The sequence below is a fragment of the Oratosquilla oratoria genome, chromosome 16 (genome assembly GCF_046742065.1).
Source record: "Oratosquilla oratoria isolate Oo_2021 chromosome 16, ASM4674206v1, whole genome shotgun sequence".
Classification (NCBI taxonomy): domain Eukaryota; kingdom Metazoa; phylum Arthropoda; class Malacostraca; order Stomatopoda; family Squillidae; genus Oratosquilla; species Oratosquilla oratoria.
In genome coordinates this window covers 14,518,778-14,537,319 of record NC_134792.1, presented here as the reverse complement: position 1 = coordinate 14,537,319, position 18,542 = coordinate 14,518,778, and the positions used below count along the sequence as shown (strand labels likewise).

Genomic DNA, 18,542 nt, shown 5'->3' with positions numbered 1-18,542 from the left:
AACAGTGTAGGTAGGAATGATTAACATAGAGAAGGAAGATTAGTGTACAACAAAATGTTTTTGTAAAACCAAGAAAAAAATTCCAAAACAAACTGGGATAAATTCTCCAAAGAGGAAACAAGATGGAAGACAAATGGAAAATATTCAAAGAAAAGTACAGTATAGGGAAGGAATTGATAAATATGTACCAAAGAAGAAACAAAAAGATTTATATAAAGTGTTGGTATAACAAAAGGTGCAGAAGAGACACAGCCTGGAAAAATAGAAAAAAAAAAAAAAAAAAAATAGCAATATGAACGAATATGTGAATATACACGGGAAAGAAAGAAGAAATTAAAAAAAAGATAGACAAATGTAAGGATCGACCTAAACTCTTACAGATATATAAATGAAAAACTAAAGGATAAACATGAAATAGTAAAACTGTGTGAAGGAGATAAAGAATAAATAGATGACACAGAAATGGCAGAAGTTATGATCAGACATTTCAGGTCTGTTTTTACAATTGAGAGCTCACAATTTTGGGAAGATGGACAAGAAAGATACCCCAAAATGAAAAAAAGGTAACACAGAAAGAAATGAGAGACCAAATAAAAAACCTAGATGTTAGGAAATCGCATGGACCGGATGGAATTGCAAATTGGATATTGAAAGAGTGTATAGACGAACTGACAGACAAATTATACAAGATAATAGACTTCTCACTCGAACAAGGAAAGGTACCGCAAGATTGGAAAGATGCAAGCATAGTACCAATATATAAAGGAGGAAACAAAAGAAGATCCTACAAACTTCAGACCAGTATCCCTTACAAGCACAGTAGCAAAAATATGCAAAAAAGTCATCAGAAACAAATGGTTCAAACACTTGGAAGAAAATAAAATAGTAAACCCTAAACAATTTGGCTTTAGAAGTAGAAGATTGTGTACCACAAACTTAATATGCCTTTACATACATATACCAAAGGCTTTTTTCCCCCCTTACACAGGGGTAGCCAAAAAGAAAAAGGCACAGAAACCACTCCCACCCATACATATTCCACTCCCCTCCACCCTCCTCCCTTCCTCTCATCTTGGTGCATCCTGGATGACGGGTCATCCCTGCATCTTGTCCACTGCCCTGGGGAGAAATCCATTTGGGCTGCGTCAAATTATTTCTCATACATACTTCCTCACCCCCCATACCCCACCCACTCCCCCTCATGCATCACAGCATCCTTCATACACAACCCTTCTCCATTCACCCCTATCTTCTGTCCTTCCTCCACAGACATTCCTCTCTTTAGTAATGCCCCTTTTACCCCATCCATCCATCTCATCCTAGGATGCCCCCTCATATTCATTTCTTCCATCTCTGCCTTCCACATCTCTTTTACTAATCTTTCTTGACTCATTCTTTCCATGTGTCCAAACCATCCTAATACTCTTTCATCAACCCTGTCTCCCAAAAAAATATGCTTTCACTCGAGATTGAGATAATACAAGAAAGAGATGGCTGGGCAGATTACGCCTTCTTGGACTTGCAGAAAGCATTTGATAAAGTACGACAAATAATTAATAAGAAAAATTAAAATAATGGGAGGAATACAAGGTAAGCTACTGGAATGGATGAAGGATTTCTTAATTGGGAGAAAAAATGAGAGTGGTACTTGGAGACAAATATTTGAACTGGTAAGATGTGAAGAGTGGCGTCTTACAAGGCTCTGTATTGGCTCCTTTAATGTTTGCCATATATATAAATGATATGGATGAGGGAGTAAATTGTTACATGAACTTCTTTGCTGATGATGCCAAATTACTCAAGAGAGTAACAGAAGAAGATTGCAGATTGCTACAAGAAGACCTAGACAAAATATGGGAATGGGGTCAGAGATGTGAGATGAACTCGTAACATTAAGAAATGTAACATAATGTAATTTGGAAAAGGCAAAAATAGAATATCAAGTCAATATAAAATTGGAAACAAGGAAGTCAAAAAAATCAATTCAGAAAGGGACCTGGGATTGATCATCTCACGTGACTTGACACCTGATAAACATGTCAATAAATTATTTGGAGAGACTTTAACTTAAGATCAATGAAAGTGGCCTTCGACTACATGGATGAAGAATTGGTAAAGAAAATAGTGGTTACACTAATGAGACCTAAACTAGAGTATGCTGTAACACTATGGGCACCTAGCATAAAAAAGAACATAAGAAAATTAGAAAGAATCCAAAGAGTAGCAACAAAAATGGCACCTACACTATCAAATTGGACATACAAAGATTGGAGAAATATCTATCAACACTGGAACAGAGAAGAGAATGAGGTGACTTGTTGACCATTTACAGAATTATGAAAGGGATGGAAATTCTCGATAGAGACAACTTATTAAAATGGGACAGGAGAGAAACAAGAGGACACGAAAAGAAGCTGAAGAATGACAGTTACGGAAGAGACCCGAAAATGAATAGCTTCCCACATGGAGTGATTGATGTCTGGAACAAACTAAACGAAGAAACAGTGAGTGCCAAAACTATACATGATTTTAAGAATAAACTGGATGCAGAGAGATACAAAAACAGGTCAGTACAAGCATAGCTCTCATCCCGTAAAATACAACTAGGTAAATATGCCACTCCCCTTCACGATCCCACCCTCACCCTTTTCTTGGCTGCTCCTGGATGACTGATGATCCCTGCATCCATCTTGACCACTGCCCTGGGTCAGAAACAATGTAGAAAGATACAGCACATCCACAGTAAGGCCACTTCATTTAATTGCCCCCCCCCCCCCCCAATAAAAAACTCTTGACTGGTCTTAACATCATTCCTCCTATCCCAATGTGCTTTCCTGTCTGCCTTGTCATAAGCCTTTCCCGAATCCATAAAGACCAAAAACACATTCTTACACTTTGCTAAAGCTTTTTCACAGGTCTTGCCACAAAAATCTGATTCACAGAACCTTTACCTTTACTAAACTGACACTGTTCCTCAACAATTACTCTGTTCCTCTCCTAATTCTCTCAATGAAAACTCTCCCATAAGCCTTCCCAAACTAATCCCCCCAGAACTACACTCACATTTGTTCCCCTTTTCATTGCACAGCAGAACTATAGTTACTCCTCCAGTTCTCTAGCACTACCCTCCTGTAAACACATTAACCATTTCAGTAAGATGACACCTTCATAGATGTCATGAGGCACAAGTGTATATGAGGATGCTGGCATCTTGATTATATATGTTTTTTTGTAGTTGTACACGAGTTACCCCGGATTCTACGAACTGGATCACGTTTTCTGTGTTTATTATTACTCAGAGTAAAAGAACAAGTAATACATCAGTGACTATTTTATAATGCAAGTAAGTGTGATGGCAGCCAATGCTGCATGCAAAAATTTGATTTGTATTGAAGTGGTTAAGCAAATTCAACCAGTCCACTATTAATGTACCTCCCTTCTTCAGACACTGCATGACACCCATCTAACCCAGGTGCCTTCCCTGGTCTCATCATCTTAATAACTTTTCACCTCATTTCTCACCCATTTTCCTCATTATTTCATAATGCAAGTATATTTCACTATTTGATAATGGGATATTGACTCGATGGAGAATTTGAAATTTAAACTTGCATATACCAACAGCTTTTCCCCCTTTACAAGGGAGGTAACCAAAGTCAAATGCACAAATCCACCCCCACACACTCCACTCACCACCTGTCCCTCTTGGTTCCTCCTGGATGATGGGTTATCCCTGCATCTTGCCCATTCCCCTGGGTCAGAAGCAATGCAGCAAGACACAGTATATCCACAACAAGGCCACTTTGTTTAATCGGCAAACCCCACTGTGCAGAGAAAGAGAAGATGGGGAGAAAGCCCCTCTGGCTGCATCAAAATATCATACACATGTACTCCCTCACCCACCCACTCCCATGCATCACAGTACATCACATACACAACCATTTTCCACTCACCCCTAATTTCTGTCTTCTCCCTCAACAGACATGCCCCTTTTACCCCATCCTTGGTCGTCCCATTGGGTTCACGCCATCCACCTCTGCCTTCCACACCTATTTGCTAATCTTTTTCACTCATTCTTTCAACGTGTCCAAACCATCCCAATACTCTTTTGTCAGTCCTATCTCCCAACTCCCTTTCCACCCCTGCACTCCTCCTCGCCTCTTTTCTAACTCCAGCCTTTTAACCCCTACCATACTTCTCGAGCAGTTCATCTCACATTTAAACTCTTCCTTTCTTATGTTCCATTTTTCTGCCACATACAATGGTGCTGTTGGCTTAATCACACCATCATGCATTCTCATCTTTCAACCATTCCCAAATGTCTATTTCTCTTTACACTTTATAATCCCCTAGGACATTTACTTGCTTCTCTCAATCTACATTCCACCTCAACTCTTCCCTTTCCTGCCTCACTCACATCCATGTATCAAGCTATCCACTTCCTCCAATCTCTATCCCTTAATACTCCCAATTTGCTTCCATTCTTTCCCCTTGTACATCTCGTCACTGTACTTTTACCCACATTTATATTCAACTTCTTTCACACACTTCCCCAAACTCCGTCACTAACTTCCTTAATCTCCCCTCTGATCCTGCCACAAACTGTGTCATCAGCAAACAATAACTGGCTTATAACCCACTTTTCTCTTTAACCATGTCAGATCCCAGACCCATTACCCTTGCATTTACCTTTTGCACCACCCCATCCATGTATAAACATTCAAGGTGACATAACTTATCCCTGGCAAAGTCCCATCTTTACCTCCAACCATTCACTCTCTCCATTCCTAATTCTAAAACAGGCATTACTACTATCATAAAAACTCATGGCTGCACTTGACAGCTTTCTTCCTATCCCATATATCTGCAATACCTCCCACAGTGCCTTCCTGTCTACCCTGTCTTAAGCCTTTTCCAAATCTATAAAGGCCCAAAAAACATATATCAATGGCGGATCCAGGATAAAAATTTGGGGGGGGGGCTAACCTAGATTCCTTCCTCTGAGTAATCTGATGTACCAGAAGTCTGAGGTATACTTAACTTAATAATGTTTTTCAGATTTTTCTGTATTTTAGACATATGTAATAGAATGTATATTCGTTTTATATTGTTACACGCTTGTGCTAGTCAGCGATAAGGCACTGGCACGCGTATACTCTCGCATAGAGAGAAATTATTGCAGGATCCTTGTGTAGTGTTAGTGCACATGGACTCATGGAAGTAATAAAAAATAAAGGTAGCTTTAAAAACAGAAATACAAACAAAAACGTGTATGAACTTCTGAACCTGTTAATAAAAGTATCTAAATTACATAAATAACACACAGCATTGTTCATAGGATCTCACACGAACATCAACCTCCTAATGTCCTAAAAATTGCTGTAGTACACCCGATCCATAAAGATGGGCCCACATCAAACGTATCAAATTTTCGTCCGATTTTGATCCTTCCAGTATTGTCTAAAGTACTTGAAACCGTTATTCTTGAGCAATTGGTAGATTACCTTGAGTACCATGGGATCATTTTCGATAATCAATTTGGATTCCGTGAAAACCACTCGACATATATGCCTGTTGCTGTCTTACATGAATATATTGCAACTCGACTATCTAATAAAAAATCAAAAAGGCGTTTGACACAGTTGATCATAGTATTCTATTGGTGAAAATGGCTGAGTACGGAATAAGAGACTTTGAACTTCAGATGTTTCAGTCATATTTATCTAATCGTAATCAAGTCTTATTTAACGGTGTTAAATCGAGATTAATGGGTGTAAGTATGGGGGCCTCAAGGTAGTATTCTAGGTCCTATTTTGTTTTTTATTTACATTAACGATATCTATAAAGCCTGTGGTATTCCTGAACACTTACTGTATGCAGATGATACTTCTTGATTGATTGCTTCAACTTGATTGCTTCAACAACACAAAACAATCATATAGGTGACAATACAGGTATGTTAAACGGCCAACGAACGTGGTATATCTCACAACTGAGACACAACCCTGGCAACCCTACAACATGCGCAGCACAAAACAGATAAATGGAATTAAACAAATGCCAAACACAGCACAATTCCGCCCAACTACCTCACACATGCTGTCAGTTTATTTAACCCCCGGACCTGGCAAAACATCAGAAAGTACTAAAATTGATTAAATGACATCCTTACAATGATTCATGGAAGAACAAATTTGGGGGGGGGAGGCTTCAGCCCCCTCAGCAAACCCCCCCCCCCCCCCTGGATCCGTGCCTGATATATATATACCAAAGGATTTTTCCCCCTTACAAGGGAGGTAGCCAAAAAACAAAGGCATAAAAACAACTCCCACCCATTCCATCCCAAACATACTCCACTCCCCTCCACCCTCTTATCTTGGTACCTCCTGGATGATGGGTCATCCCTGCATCTTGCCCACTGCCCTGGGTCAGAAGCAGTGCCGCAAGACAGAACATCCACAGGAAGGCCGCTTCATTAAATTGGTGACCCCCCTGTCCCCTCATGCAGAAAAGGAGAAGACTGGGAGAAATCCCTTCGGGCTGCATCAATTTATTTCTCACGTACACTCCCTCACCCTCCATCCCCCACCCACTTCCCCTCATGGATTACAGCATCATCCATACACAACTATTCTCCATTCATCCATATCTTCTGTCCCCTCCTGTCCTTCCTCAATAGACATTCAACAGCCTTACCTTTAAAGATTTCTCATATCTGCCTTACCACAAAAATCTAATTCATGCAACCCCTACCTGTCCTAAACCCACACTGTTCTTCAATTACTCCCTCCATTTCTCTCCTAATGCTCTCAATCAAAACACTCCATTAAGCATTCCCAACTACACTCAACAAACTGATCACTCTGAAACTACTACACTCACACTTATCACTCCAGTCCTCCAGCACTCTACCCTTTTAGACAAATATTATCCACTTCAGTATGAGTCAAATTCTCGTGCGCAGCACCAACTGCCATATGTACAATTCATCACACCACTTGCACTAAATATAAAGTCACTTCTGTATTACTCATTCTCTTTTACCCTGAGTAATAATAAACACAGAAAACATAACCAAACCAGTTCACAGAATCCAGGGGTAACTCGTGTACAACACTGGCATCCTTGTGTACCCACTCGCACCTTGTTACGCCTATGTAGACATTATTGTACTGAAGTGGTTAACCCCTTCTGTACAATGATGCCTACATAGGTGTCATGAGGCACAAGTCAGTATATGAGGATGTTGGTGTCAACATCTTGATGACATTTCTTTTGTAGTTGTAGCTGAGTGACCCCTATATTGTTCCGAAGAATACAAACTCTTCGGTACTCCTTACACTAGGATACTCTCGCGTAGCGCGAATATTTCTACTGCGAAATTAAAATCCTCACTCTGGGTCTGGGCAACACTTATCCTCAGTAAGGGGCCCCATTGGGGCAAGGGGGGGGGCCCTTGCCCTCCACCACAAGTCTCGCACACTATAACCATTCTCTTCGCAGTAGTGACCGCGTTAACATCTCTATTCTACATGTTTAGTTTTTATCGGTTTCCCCCTTAATGGGCCGATTCTCAGTCAAACCCCATTATTAGCGCGGCAGCGAACCGTTAATTACTCAGCGGTTCTATGTTTACGTCGGGCCGAATATCAAGCAATCAGCTTCGATTGTCGCCAGCTCACTCTAGGACGCTAAGGAGTTCGTCGTCCTTCAATTTCATCGGGGTTTTCCCTACGCCATCCTGTGTCCTGGAATTCTTCAGTGCTTCTCCATTTTCTGTATTATTCCCTTCACCGCCCCCGGGTATCCTACCCTTCACTGTAAGTATGGAATCTGGTTCCAGTATTGTTGTGGTTTCGCCGAAGGGAGATAGGGGGAAAGGTGCGCAAGCATAGAAAATGGCTTCCCTCTTCACCCCCCCAAAAACATGGGAAGGCGGCCTACGGCTTCGGAGGAGACTAGCATTCTTTCCCTCCTCCACGGCGTAGTAGACAGGAAGCCAAGTTGTCCTTTATTCCTTTAAACTTGGACGGTTAGCGTAGATGGACATGCGCCTAAGGCCACCTCTAGCTACCGTTCCTGTACGAGCTTTTCCCGGATGTGGTCGCTTGCGGCTTGCCCTCGCCCATCCCAGAAACTCAACAGTCGCCAGGAAGGTGGTACAACGCCACTTAGAGTCATTCTCAGGCCAAGTTGTCCTCTTCCTTCAAACCAGGACGGTTAGCGTAGCCGGACATGCGCGTCAACGCCACCGCTAGCTACCGTTCCTGTATGACCTTTTTCCCGGATGTGGTCGCTTGCGGCTGCCCCCGAAACTCGACGCCGGCACGGACAAAGGGGGGGGGGGGCAAAGAGCCCCTTAGTCTCTTCTACTCAGGAATCCCGCAGTACGCACAAAGAGCCGGGTGATCAACGGTGACCTTCCATGCCCTTTGCTCACAGGGACAGAGATCAGGGACGAGGTTGCAGACGCGGTATTTCTCGCTGACCGGATGCTACGTCGGCGGAGGACGCGGACAGTTGTCTCCCCCCTCCTAAGCGTAGTAAACGGAATGGTTGTACATAGCCGCCCCCGCGAACCCCCCCCGGGTACGAGATTTTCCCGGATGCGTCCGCCGGCCCCGCGACGCTGCCGGCGGCTCCGCCCCCCCACGGACAAAGGAGCCGAGTTCGGAGATTCGGAGCGCGTCGGCCTCTTCTCCTCAGGTGGTCCCCCACATCCACCTTCCACCCGTCGTCAGACGAGCCGGGTCATCGCCGGAACCCTTTCTATGCCCGGTGGGCAGGAAGCCCGAGATGTGCCCACGCGCGCGTTCGTCGTGGGTGACTCAGCTTCGTCCATTGGAGGCAGTCTCCCCTTGGCGTCTCCCGGACCATCCGCACCCAGGCGGGACTCACCAAGCGGACATTCCCCGGACCTCCTCCCCACTCTCTGTTCACTCGTCACTACGTTGAAGGAACAGATGGAGGCCCAACGGGAATTTTTCCGCGCTTCTCAAGCGCGGTTCGTGCACCGCACGGAAGCTCGTGAGGAGTCACCGCCCCCAAGGGCCCCCCTCGACCATCTTCCACTTGCTCGGCCCCCCCTCTGTACCCATCAGTGACCGGGATGGTAGCGTGAGGTTCCTCTCTGCCCGTGCCGACCCCTCCTACGCCGACGACGATGTCCACAGCTCCGTAGGGGGGGGGGGCACGCTCCCTTTCCCCTCCCGTTTCCCAGTCGGAATCCTCGATGGTGGTCCCTCCTTCCTTCTCGGACGTCCTCGCGAGGGTTCGGAGGGCGAATCGACTGGGCCACCCGAAAGCAGAGGAAGCCACATTCGAGTCTGACATCTTCATGACGGCCAACTCTCAGAAAGCCCAGCCTCCTCCCCTCCACCTTCCATGGAGTACGCAGACGGCGAGAGCCATGGCCCAGGCCTCCGACGCTCTCGCAACAAGGACGACCGAGAAGACGCGTTGGCTTCCGGTCCCATTGGAACACCAGAAGCGCTTCTACACCCCATCGGGGTCAACCCTCGGAGCAGCCTCGATCCCGGCGAGGTTACCAGAGCTGGTTAGGCGGACGCCGAGTCGCTGCGCAGGCGAAACGTCCTCCTCTCTGGCAGGGAAGTCAGCTCCCACCTTCAATCACTGGCTCTGTCCCTGGCGGTGAACTCCTGGCTAGAACGCCTCCTTGCCTCGGCGTGGGAGTTCTTACCCGCACTACAACCCCAGGAAGAATGCGACCTCCAGGCTTTTTGGCAAGCGCGAGCAGAGCCCTGAAGCATCAGGTTTCCTGTCTCTCAACGTCCTGAGCCAACTTCGAGTCCCGCAGGAGAGACACCATCCTCGGGGAACCCCAGTGACCCCCTCCTCAGGGAGATTTATGCTCACCCACGCGCTGATTCCCCCGGATATGGTGGACTCCGAGATCCTAGACGCAAACATTATAGAGGCTCCGGACTCCCCCACAGGACTCCTAGGAATTCGCCAGCCCCTCCGCACAAGATAGGGGGTTGCCTCTCCCTCTACTGGAGAGCATGGGAAGAGGCCGGGGCGGAAGACTGGACCTACTAAGTCATTAAGACGGGCTATTGTCTTCCCTTTTCCACTGTCCCAAACCTCTCCCTCTATCCCATCCAAGTCAGCAGCTTCCACCCGGACTCGGCTCGCGGGCGGGCCCTAGCGGAGGAATCCTCCGTTCTGCTCCAGACAGGAACTTTAGTGGAAGTCTCGACTCCGGACCCAGGGTTCTTCTCACGGCTATTCCTAGTAGAAAAGACAACAGGGGTGTGGAGAGACCAGTCATCTATTTGTCTCCACTCAACAAGTTCCTTTTCCCTGACGAAGTTCCGAATGGCCACCCCAGAGTCCGTAAGGGCGTCTATCAGGGAAGGGAACTTCATGGTGTCGCTGGACCTCCAAGATGCATTCCGCCCAGCTATGCCAAGAACACCTGAGAATGGTCCTAACCTTTGTCCTGAAATTGGGCACAGTAGTCAACCCGGAAAAGTCAGATTTCTTACCAGAACAGAGAGTCACGTACCTGGGTATGGTCCTGGACTCCTCCCTAATGGAATCCTTCCCAGTAGGAAAGGGGATCCCGAATCTCGCATCTCTAGTTGCACAGGCACTATCGACCAGGTTCCTGACGGCTACACAATGCCAAATCCTCCTGGGCCATATGGCCTCCATAGAGAAATTAATCCCCTGGAGTAGACAAAGAATGCGACCGCTACAGCGGCTCCTCAAGTCTCAGTGGGCCCCGCAAGAGGGAGAACCCCTACAACACATCTCCCTCACCGAAGAAGTCAAGGATTCTCTTCTCTGGTGGAAGGCCCATGCAACCTTCTCATGGGGATGCCCCTCGGCCCATCTCCCCCCGAAGTCCTCCTGTTCTCCGATGCCTCCAAGGAGGGCTGGGGAGCCCACCTCAACGACGATCACATCAGCGGTTCCTGGTCCACAGTCGAGCGGACAGCCCATATCAATTGGCTTGAGTTGAAAGCAGTACTCCTGGCTCTCCGTCACTTCAAGGATCAAGTCTCAGGAAAAGTAGTGGGCATAATGTCGGACAATTCCTTGGTAGTAGCCTACCTAAACGAGCAAGGGGGGCACAGTCTCCCAGGAACTATGCCTTCTGATGATGGACATCCTCAACCTAGCCAAGAATCTCCAGGTGTCACTCAAAGCCCGTTACATCCCGGGGAAGAGGAGTGTCTGGGCGGACCACCTCGGCAGGAAGAATCAGATAATCAACACAGATGGTCCCTCTATCGAGAGGTAGCGAACTTCATCCTCAGCAAATGGGGCTCCCCTCTAGTGGACCTTTTTGCAATGAGATGGAATCACCAACTCCCAATATATTTCAGCCCTTTCCTGGATCCTCTGACAGCAGGAGAAAACGCTCTTCTGCAAAGTTGGGACAACCTGGACTCCTACGCTTTCCCACCATTTCCCTTGCTCCAGAAGGTACTCCTCAGAGCAAGACACGCATCCTACCTTCGGATGACTTTGATCGCTCCTTGGTGGCCCGAAGCCCCATGGTTTCCGGACGCCCTCGAGCTAGCAGTAGAAGAGCCTCTGGCCCTTCAGGGAAGACCAGATCTTCTGTATCCACCCATCAACGGGCCTTGGCACAAGAACCCTTCAGCACTCAATCTTCACGCGTTCAGACTATAGTCCAGATCCTCCTAAAGAAGGGTTTTCCCAGAGAAGTGGTTGAGGACATGTCCGCTCCTATTTGCTCTTCCTCAGCTAACCTTTATCAAGGGAAATGCGCCTTTGCAAAATGGTGCCACTCCAGGAAGTTAGTCCCAGTTCGAGCCACCATTCCTGAGATCGCCTCCTTCCACGTCCTCAGGAAGTCCAGGAGAATAGACTGAAACAGTTCTGTGCCCGGTACAAGCCATCCGGACCTACCTCAAGAGAACCGAACATCTTCGACCAGAATTAAAGTGGTTGTTCATCTCTACTAAAGGTAGCCCATCACTAAGAATTCCATTTCTTACTGGACAATGGAAGTCATCCGCAGAGCCTGCGACATGAACCACACAGATTGCCCATGACCTGAGGGCAGTAGGGACCTCCCTAGTCATCAGTAAGAATCAGTCAGTCAACCAGGTTCTTCAAGCAGGTATATGGAAGAGCCAGAATACGTTCACTTCCTTTTACCTCAAAGAAGTTATGCGGGAATCTTTAGGGAACTTATCTTTGGGCCCCATAGTGGCCGCCCAAGAAGTCCTGAAAATGATGTACCCCTCCTCAAGAGCACACAGCCGACCCTGACAACTCATCCAGGTTCTGGCTCGGCAACTGCAGGGATAACTTTCTAAAATCCTTCTCATACTCTTACATTCCCTTACCTCACCCGCGGGCTCTCAAGCATTCCAAGGGAATCAATTCAAGCCCTTCAGTGGTACAAAAGTGATTATAACCTTTCTGTCTCCACTCCAGGGAACAGAAAGGGGTGCACTTCAAAGTGAGGGGAATGTATAGGGGTCTGGTCAACATAGTCTTAGCACACTAGATTTTCCTTACAGCGGTTTCCCAGGCTAGATAACAACTTCCTTCCCTCCTAAGTCCGAGTCTCCTAGTGTAAGGAGTACCGAAGAGTTTGTATTCTTCGGAACAAATATAATTTTCGCAGGAAAATTAATTTTTCCCTGATACAAACCTGAGGTACTCCTTACCTTTAATGGCCCTCCTCAACCACCCCTCTAAACAGTTCCTTCTCCTTGCCTGACAACCTTGTGCTTAAATCATACCTGGCTCAGAGAATGGTTATAGTGTGCCCAGACCCAGAGTGAGGATTTTAATTTCGCAGTAGAAATATTCGCGCTACGCGAGAGTATCCTAGTGTAAGGAGTACCTCAGGTTTGTATCAGGGAAAAATTAATTTTCCTGCGAAAATTACATTTTTGTGAACTGGCTTGACATTTTCTGTGGTTATTAATATTCAGAGTGAAAGAGAATGAGTAATACAGCAGTAACAAGTATTGTGAAGCATCATCAAATCATCATCGATCAGGCAGCTGATACTGCTCGCAAGAATGATGCCTACCTAGGCATCATGAGGTGCGAGTGGGTATACGAGGATGCCAGCATCAACATCTTAATGACTTACCCACGCCAGACACCTCAGAAATACAAATCTCTTCCTACGCAGACGACATAACAATCACATGCACACATCGTAACACAGACAAAGCTGCAGAAATAATCCAGCCTTACCTTGACACACTCAACACATGGTTCATCACAAACAGACTCAAAATAGCTCCAACCAAATCTACAGCAACACTTCTCACCAACTGGACAAAAGAACACAAATACATACCTCATCTCTACATCAACAACACTCTAATACCACACACAAACACACCGAAAATTCTTGGTGTAACATACGATACATCCATGTCTTTCAGACAACACCTCACAAACATAAAAAACAAATGCACACCTAGACTTAACGCACTTAAATCAATCACTGGAACAACATTTGGACAAAACAAAGAAACTAATATAACAATATACAAACAATGCATACGCTCAGTGATGAATTATGCGAGTCCTGCATGGGCTCCTAATCTCAGTGAGACACACCACAACACCCTTCAAATCATACAAAACAAAGCCCTAAAAACAATTACAGGCTGCACAAATACATCACCTACAGACCACTTACACCATGAAACAAAAGTCCTCAAAGTCAAGGACCACCTCGACATGAGAGGCACACAAACACTTGCTGCAGCCACCACAAACACATCACACCCGCTACACTACATAGCAGAACACCCACACACACCAAGAAACATTAAAACTACACCCAAAGACCTTTATTACGCACAGATACTCTCTTCTCTTCCTCCACAACCACCAAATACCAGCCTCCGGAAACATATTCATAATCATATCACTCACCGCTCCATTAACACACTGAAAGACAACACACTGCTGTATGCCAGACCCCCTGATATCCACCCTTCTGAATCCTCTCTCCCACGAAAGGACAGAGTCCACTTGGCCAGACTGCGATGCGGTCACCACCCAGCACTTCTAAGCTACCAGAAGAGGCTGGACGACCATGTTGTGAACAGCTGCCCAGGATGTAACACTTCACCCCATACCATACAACACATAATGGAAGACTGCATTATACACAATCATGCACGCAAACAACACAACATACACTCTATAAAGGATTTGTGGGAAAACCCAGTCTCGGCTGTGGCCTTCCTTGGGGAGACGGGACTGCTCGGACAGACAGTCTAGGGAACGACAACAACAACAACAACAACATCTTAATTATATTGATTTTGTAGTTATAATGAGTGTGACCCTCAAATTCTGTGAACTGGTTTGATCACATTTTCTGTGTTTATTATTAGTCACAGTGAAAAAGAACAAGCAATACAGCAGTGACTTAATATTTTATAATGCAAGTAATGTGATGCATTGTACGCTAGGCATCCAATGCTGCACACGAAAATTTGACTCATATTGAAGAGGTTAAACAACCTCATCAGCCAGTCCACCACTGTACCTCCCTTTTTAAGACAATGCATGACACCCATCTAATCCAGGTGCCTTACCTGCTCTCATTGTTTTAATAACTGCTTTCATCATATCTCTCCTCCATTTCCCACACTCATCATTTTCTTAGCACTTCCCACTGCAAGTACCTTTCCTTCCCTATCCTCCTTCACATTTAGCAATTTCCTAAAATACTTTGCCCATCTTCTCTTACAGCTGTCTCTGCCGTTATCATCTCTCCATCTGTACCTTTTATTTTTTCTTCTCTAATTGATTTACCTTCCCTTCCCCTCTTAATTTCCTTCCAAAGCATGTTATTACTTTCAAAATCTCCTGTCGTATCCCATTTCACATATGTTCTTTTTGCCCCCTTTATCTTATACTTTACTTCTCTTTGTACCTCTCATATGGTTCTCTCATCCTATTTTGTATCCAATCTTAATGTTCATTTCTTCTCTTCTACAACCTTCCTTGCTTTGTCATTTCACCTTCTATTTTCTCCAGTCTTCCTTGTTCCACACTTGTGACTCCCTCCTTGAACCATCCCCATCCCTCCACTCCTAGTTCTACTCTATCCTTCACTCCCACTCTTCTCTCAGCTTCTTGTGCTCCTCTTTTTCTTTCTCAGTGAAGTGGTACAGGACAGTATTAAGAGTTGGGGGACAGCATAATAGAAGGAAAGTTGCAGTATAATAAAGTTTTCCTTTATCACAGACAAAATTATATCTCTTGTCTGTATGGGCACCCCATATAGACCCTAAAGTATCATCTACAAGCTACTAAGCAGCTTTTAACCCCACAATAACATGCAGAGTATTGCTGAAGATTTCCTTGGCAGTATATATACAAACAACGTTTTAACTACTTTTATTCAAATAGAACAGTAGGCCCATACTAAAAATTACAGGTTAAAATGTCAAATTATTTGTACATTATTTGCACCGATAAGGGATACAGAAGACTGGCACCAATCAATACATCATTTCCATTGGGTCATTACGGTTGAAGAATTTTCTCATGGTTTTCATAGGCTCTTGTCTTGTAGATATAAGATTTATATATTCAGATTAATTTTTTATGAAATTTTCATATAATTCTAATAAGGTTAATAAAGAATGATGTTATGTGAGGATAGGGTTCAAACTGGTAGGAAGGACTTTATGAATTGCTTTGGTGATGTTATAATAATTTTATTTTGACTTTTTACTGGAGGAACGGATCACTTGTTCCATGAAATCCCACTGTTCATTTGTAACTTTTGACAATATGTTGAACTCCCCAGCCATGAATCGATATTCTCCTCCATCGAAGGCCACTGTCTGCAAAATAGAAAAATTACTCCCATGGCAAACAATCACAAAAAAATATGGTAATCATGTTTATAACACAAACTGAGCACATTACAATAATCAATAATTAATGACTCGTTTATTGACACATCATTGTGGGGGTATTCTGTAAGATCAACAAGTAACATCTCATCCTTGATTTTGCTAAAATTTTGCTTATAGGTAGTTTTAAGGCTTTAAACACATTTCTGAAATTTTAAGGTCAATTCAACAACTGTTCAGGAGATATACATACATACATTTACCAACGCTTTTTCCCCCCTTACCAGGGAGGTAGCCAAAAAGAAGGCATAAAATCATTCCCACCCATTCCATCCCTAAATACACTCCACACCCCTCCACCCTCCCTCCCATCTTAGCACGTCCTGGATGACGGATCATCCCTGCTCCTTGTCCACTGCCCTGGGTCAGAAGAAGTGTCGCAAGACACAGCACATCCACAGCAAGGCCGCTTCATTAAATCGGCGACCCCCCCCCCCATGCATAAAAGGAGAAGACGGGGAGAAATCCCTTCAGGCTGCGTCGAATTTTGCTCACACATACTCCCTCACCCCCATCCCCCCACCCATTCCACCTCACGCATCACATCATCATCCATATACAATCATTCTCCATTCACCCCTGTCTTCTGTCCTCTCCCGTCCTTCCTCAACAGACATTCCCCTCTTCCCCAAAGCCCCCCTCACCCCATCCATCCATCTCATCCTAGGACGTCCCCTCATGTTCAGTCTCTCCACATCTGCCTTCCATACCTCTTTTACCAGTCTTTCTTCACTCATTCTTTCCATGTGTCCAAACCATCCTAATACAGGAGATATGACTTCTGATATTTCGAGGTCATACGAGAGGTCACTAACATTTGCCTACCAATAACTAGGGCAGTGGTTCCCAACCGGTGTGCCGTGGCACCAAAGGATGCCGTGAGATCAACTGAGGGTGCCACCAAAATTCAGGGCAAAAAAAATTTTTGTTTTACTGACTCTGTCATCCATTTTTGTTCATTAAAGCAGCATCAGTATAAAGATGAGTATTTTCATATTATCCAGGGACAAAACACTGACAAACTAGAATTTAGATTTCCTAATAAGGGTGCCAACCACTGAACTAGGGTGATAGTCATAGTTATATAAATGTATACAGTGGCCGCGAAAAGTTTGGGCGCAAAATTATAGGCGCCCCAACTTTCCCCTAAACTCAAAACATGCGAAAAATACAACTTTCCACCCAAATTTTTTCGCTATTTTTCAATGCTAGCGTTTGTACCCGTATTTAGCCGAGACAATACACACTATTTGGCAACTCTGTTTAGGCGCACTCGATGTCACATGGAGTCAGATTCTAAACATATCTCACGGTTCTAACTGCCTCCTAATAACCGTAGGAGGCAGTTAGAACCGTAGAAGTACGATTTGATATCTTCCTTGGCCGACCAGAGCGATGCTTTGGAGTACGAATGATGTCACTTCCTTCGTCTCGAAATTTCTTAGTCCATTTTTGCACTTGACGCATTCCAATTCCCACACGAGTAGCAATATCTTTACACTTATAACCCTCCTTATAGAGGGTTATGATTGTAACAACTGTGTCTCTTTCCAGCTCTTTACCACTTCCCATTACGGAGATATCAAAGCACAAAAACAGAGACCACCGCAAAAAAAAGACTACTCTCCGTGAGAGATGTTTAGAATCTGACTCCATGTGACATCGAGTGTGCCAAAACAGAGTTGCCAAATAGTGTGTACTGTCTCGGCTAAATACGGGTACAAAAGCTAGCATTGAAAAATAGCGAAAAGTTTGGGTGGAAAGTTGTATTTTTCGCATGTTTTGAGTTTAGGGGAAAGTTGGGGCGCCTATAATTTTGCACCCAAACTTTTCGCGGCTACTGTATATATTTAGAATTGGAAAAAAGACGAGGAATCCAAATATCAGAGTTCTAGAACTCTAGGTTGAATATATATACATATATAAATCCCACTTAAACAAAAATTTTAGGTCAAGATTTGACCCCTGGGGTATCAGAATTGAAAAAAATATACGACAAAAATTTAGGCTATTAGAATCAGTAAAAAATGTTTATCCTAGTATTTTTCATATTAACACATGTCAAGGACTACTAATACACAGGACGTGCGCACCCAGATTCCTGGCTCCGCTAGCGGAGGCCATTGCTTTCTTTATAACCTAACATTCTATATTGGACAAATATATCAAAACTCGAAACCTAACATTGTATATAGGACAAATATATCAACTATTGACTTATTCAATGTAGTATAACCTAATATAAACTTTTATATAGTGAAATAAGAAACTATTTTTAAGGCACTGTTATGCTTTGAAATGCCAATTTTGGCCGGACTTAACATGTATTATTGTATGAGGTTAGTGAACAGTTATTTACATTAATCATTATTTACATTTGAGTTCATTGTCTTAAAAAGGAAGACCAATTTGGCTGCCTTCTCATTACCGAGGCAGTTCCTTAATTTTGTGTGTACAAGTCCATAGGAGGAGAAAACTCTTTCAACTCCTGATGATGAGGCTACTGCAGTCAGGAGTTGACGCACTGATAACAGAATATCACTGTCTAACATGGCTGTATGTGAATCCCACCACTCAATAGCTGTCAGGGTCTTGGTCACTGACTCAGTAAACTTGAACACCTGGAAAGGA

General features: G+C 44.4%; 1 protein-coding gene across 2 annotated transcripts in view; it reads right to left on the bottom strand.

Annotated features, from left to right (window-relative positions):
• Nucleotides 1-15,371: 15,371 nt before the first annotated feature.
• Nucleotides 15,372-18,542, bottom strand: part of LOC143033839 (2,4-dienoyl-CoA reductase [(3E)-enoyl-CoA-producing], mitochondrial-like) — a 128,632-nt gene continuing 125,461 nt past the window's right edge. For both annotated transcript variants that reach the window (XM_076199387.1, XM_076199388.1), the window contains one exon: nucleotides 15,372-15,839. Coding sequence is in view for 1 of the 2 variants with exons in the window: in XM_076199388.1 (XP_076055503.1) it covers nucleotides 15,711-15,839 (129 nt within the window). In the remaining variant the exon portion in view is untranslated. The remainder of the gene's footprint in view (nucleotides 15,840-18,542) is intronic.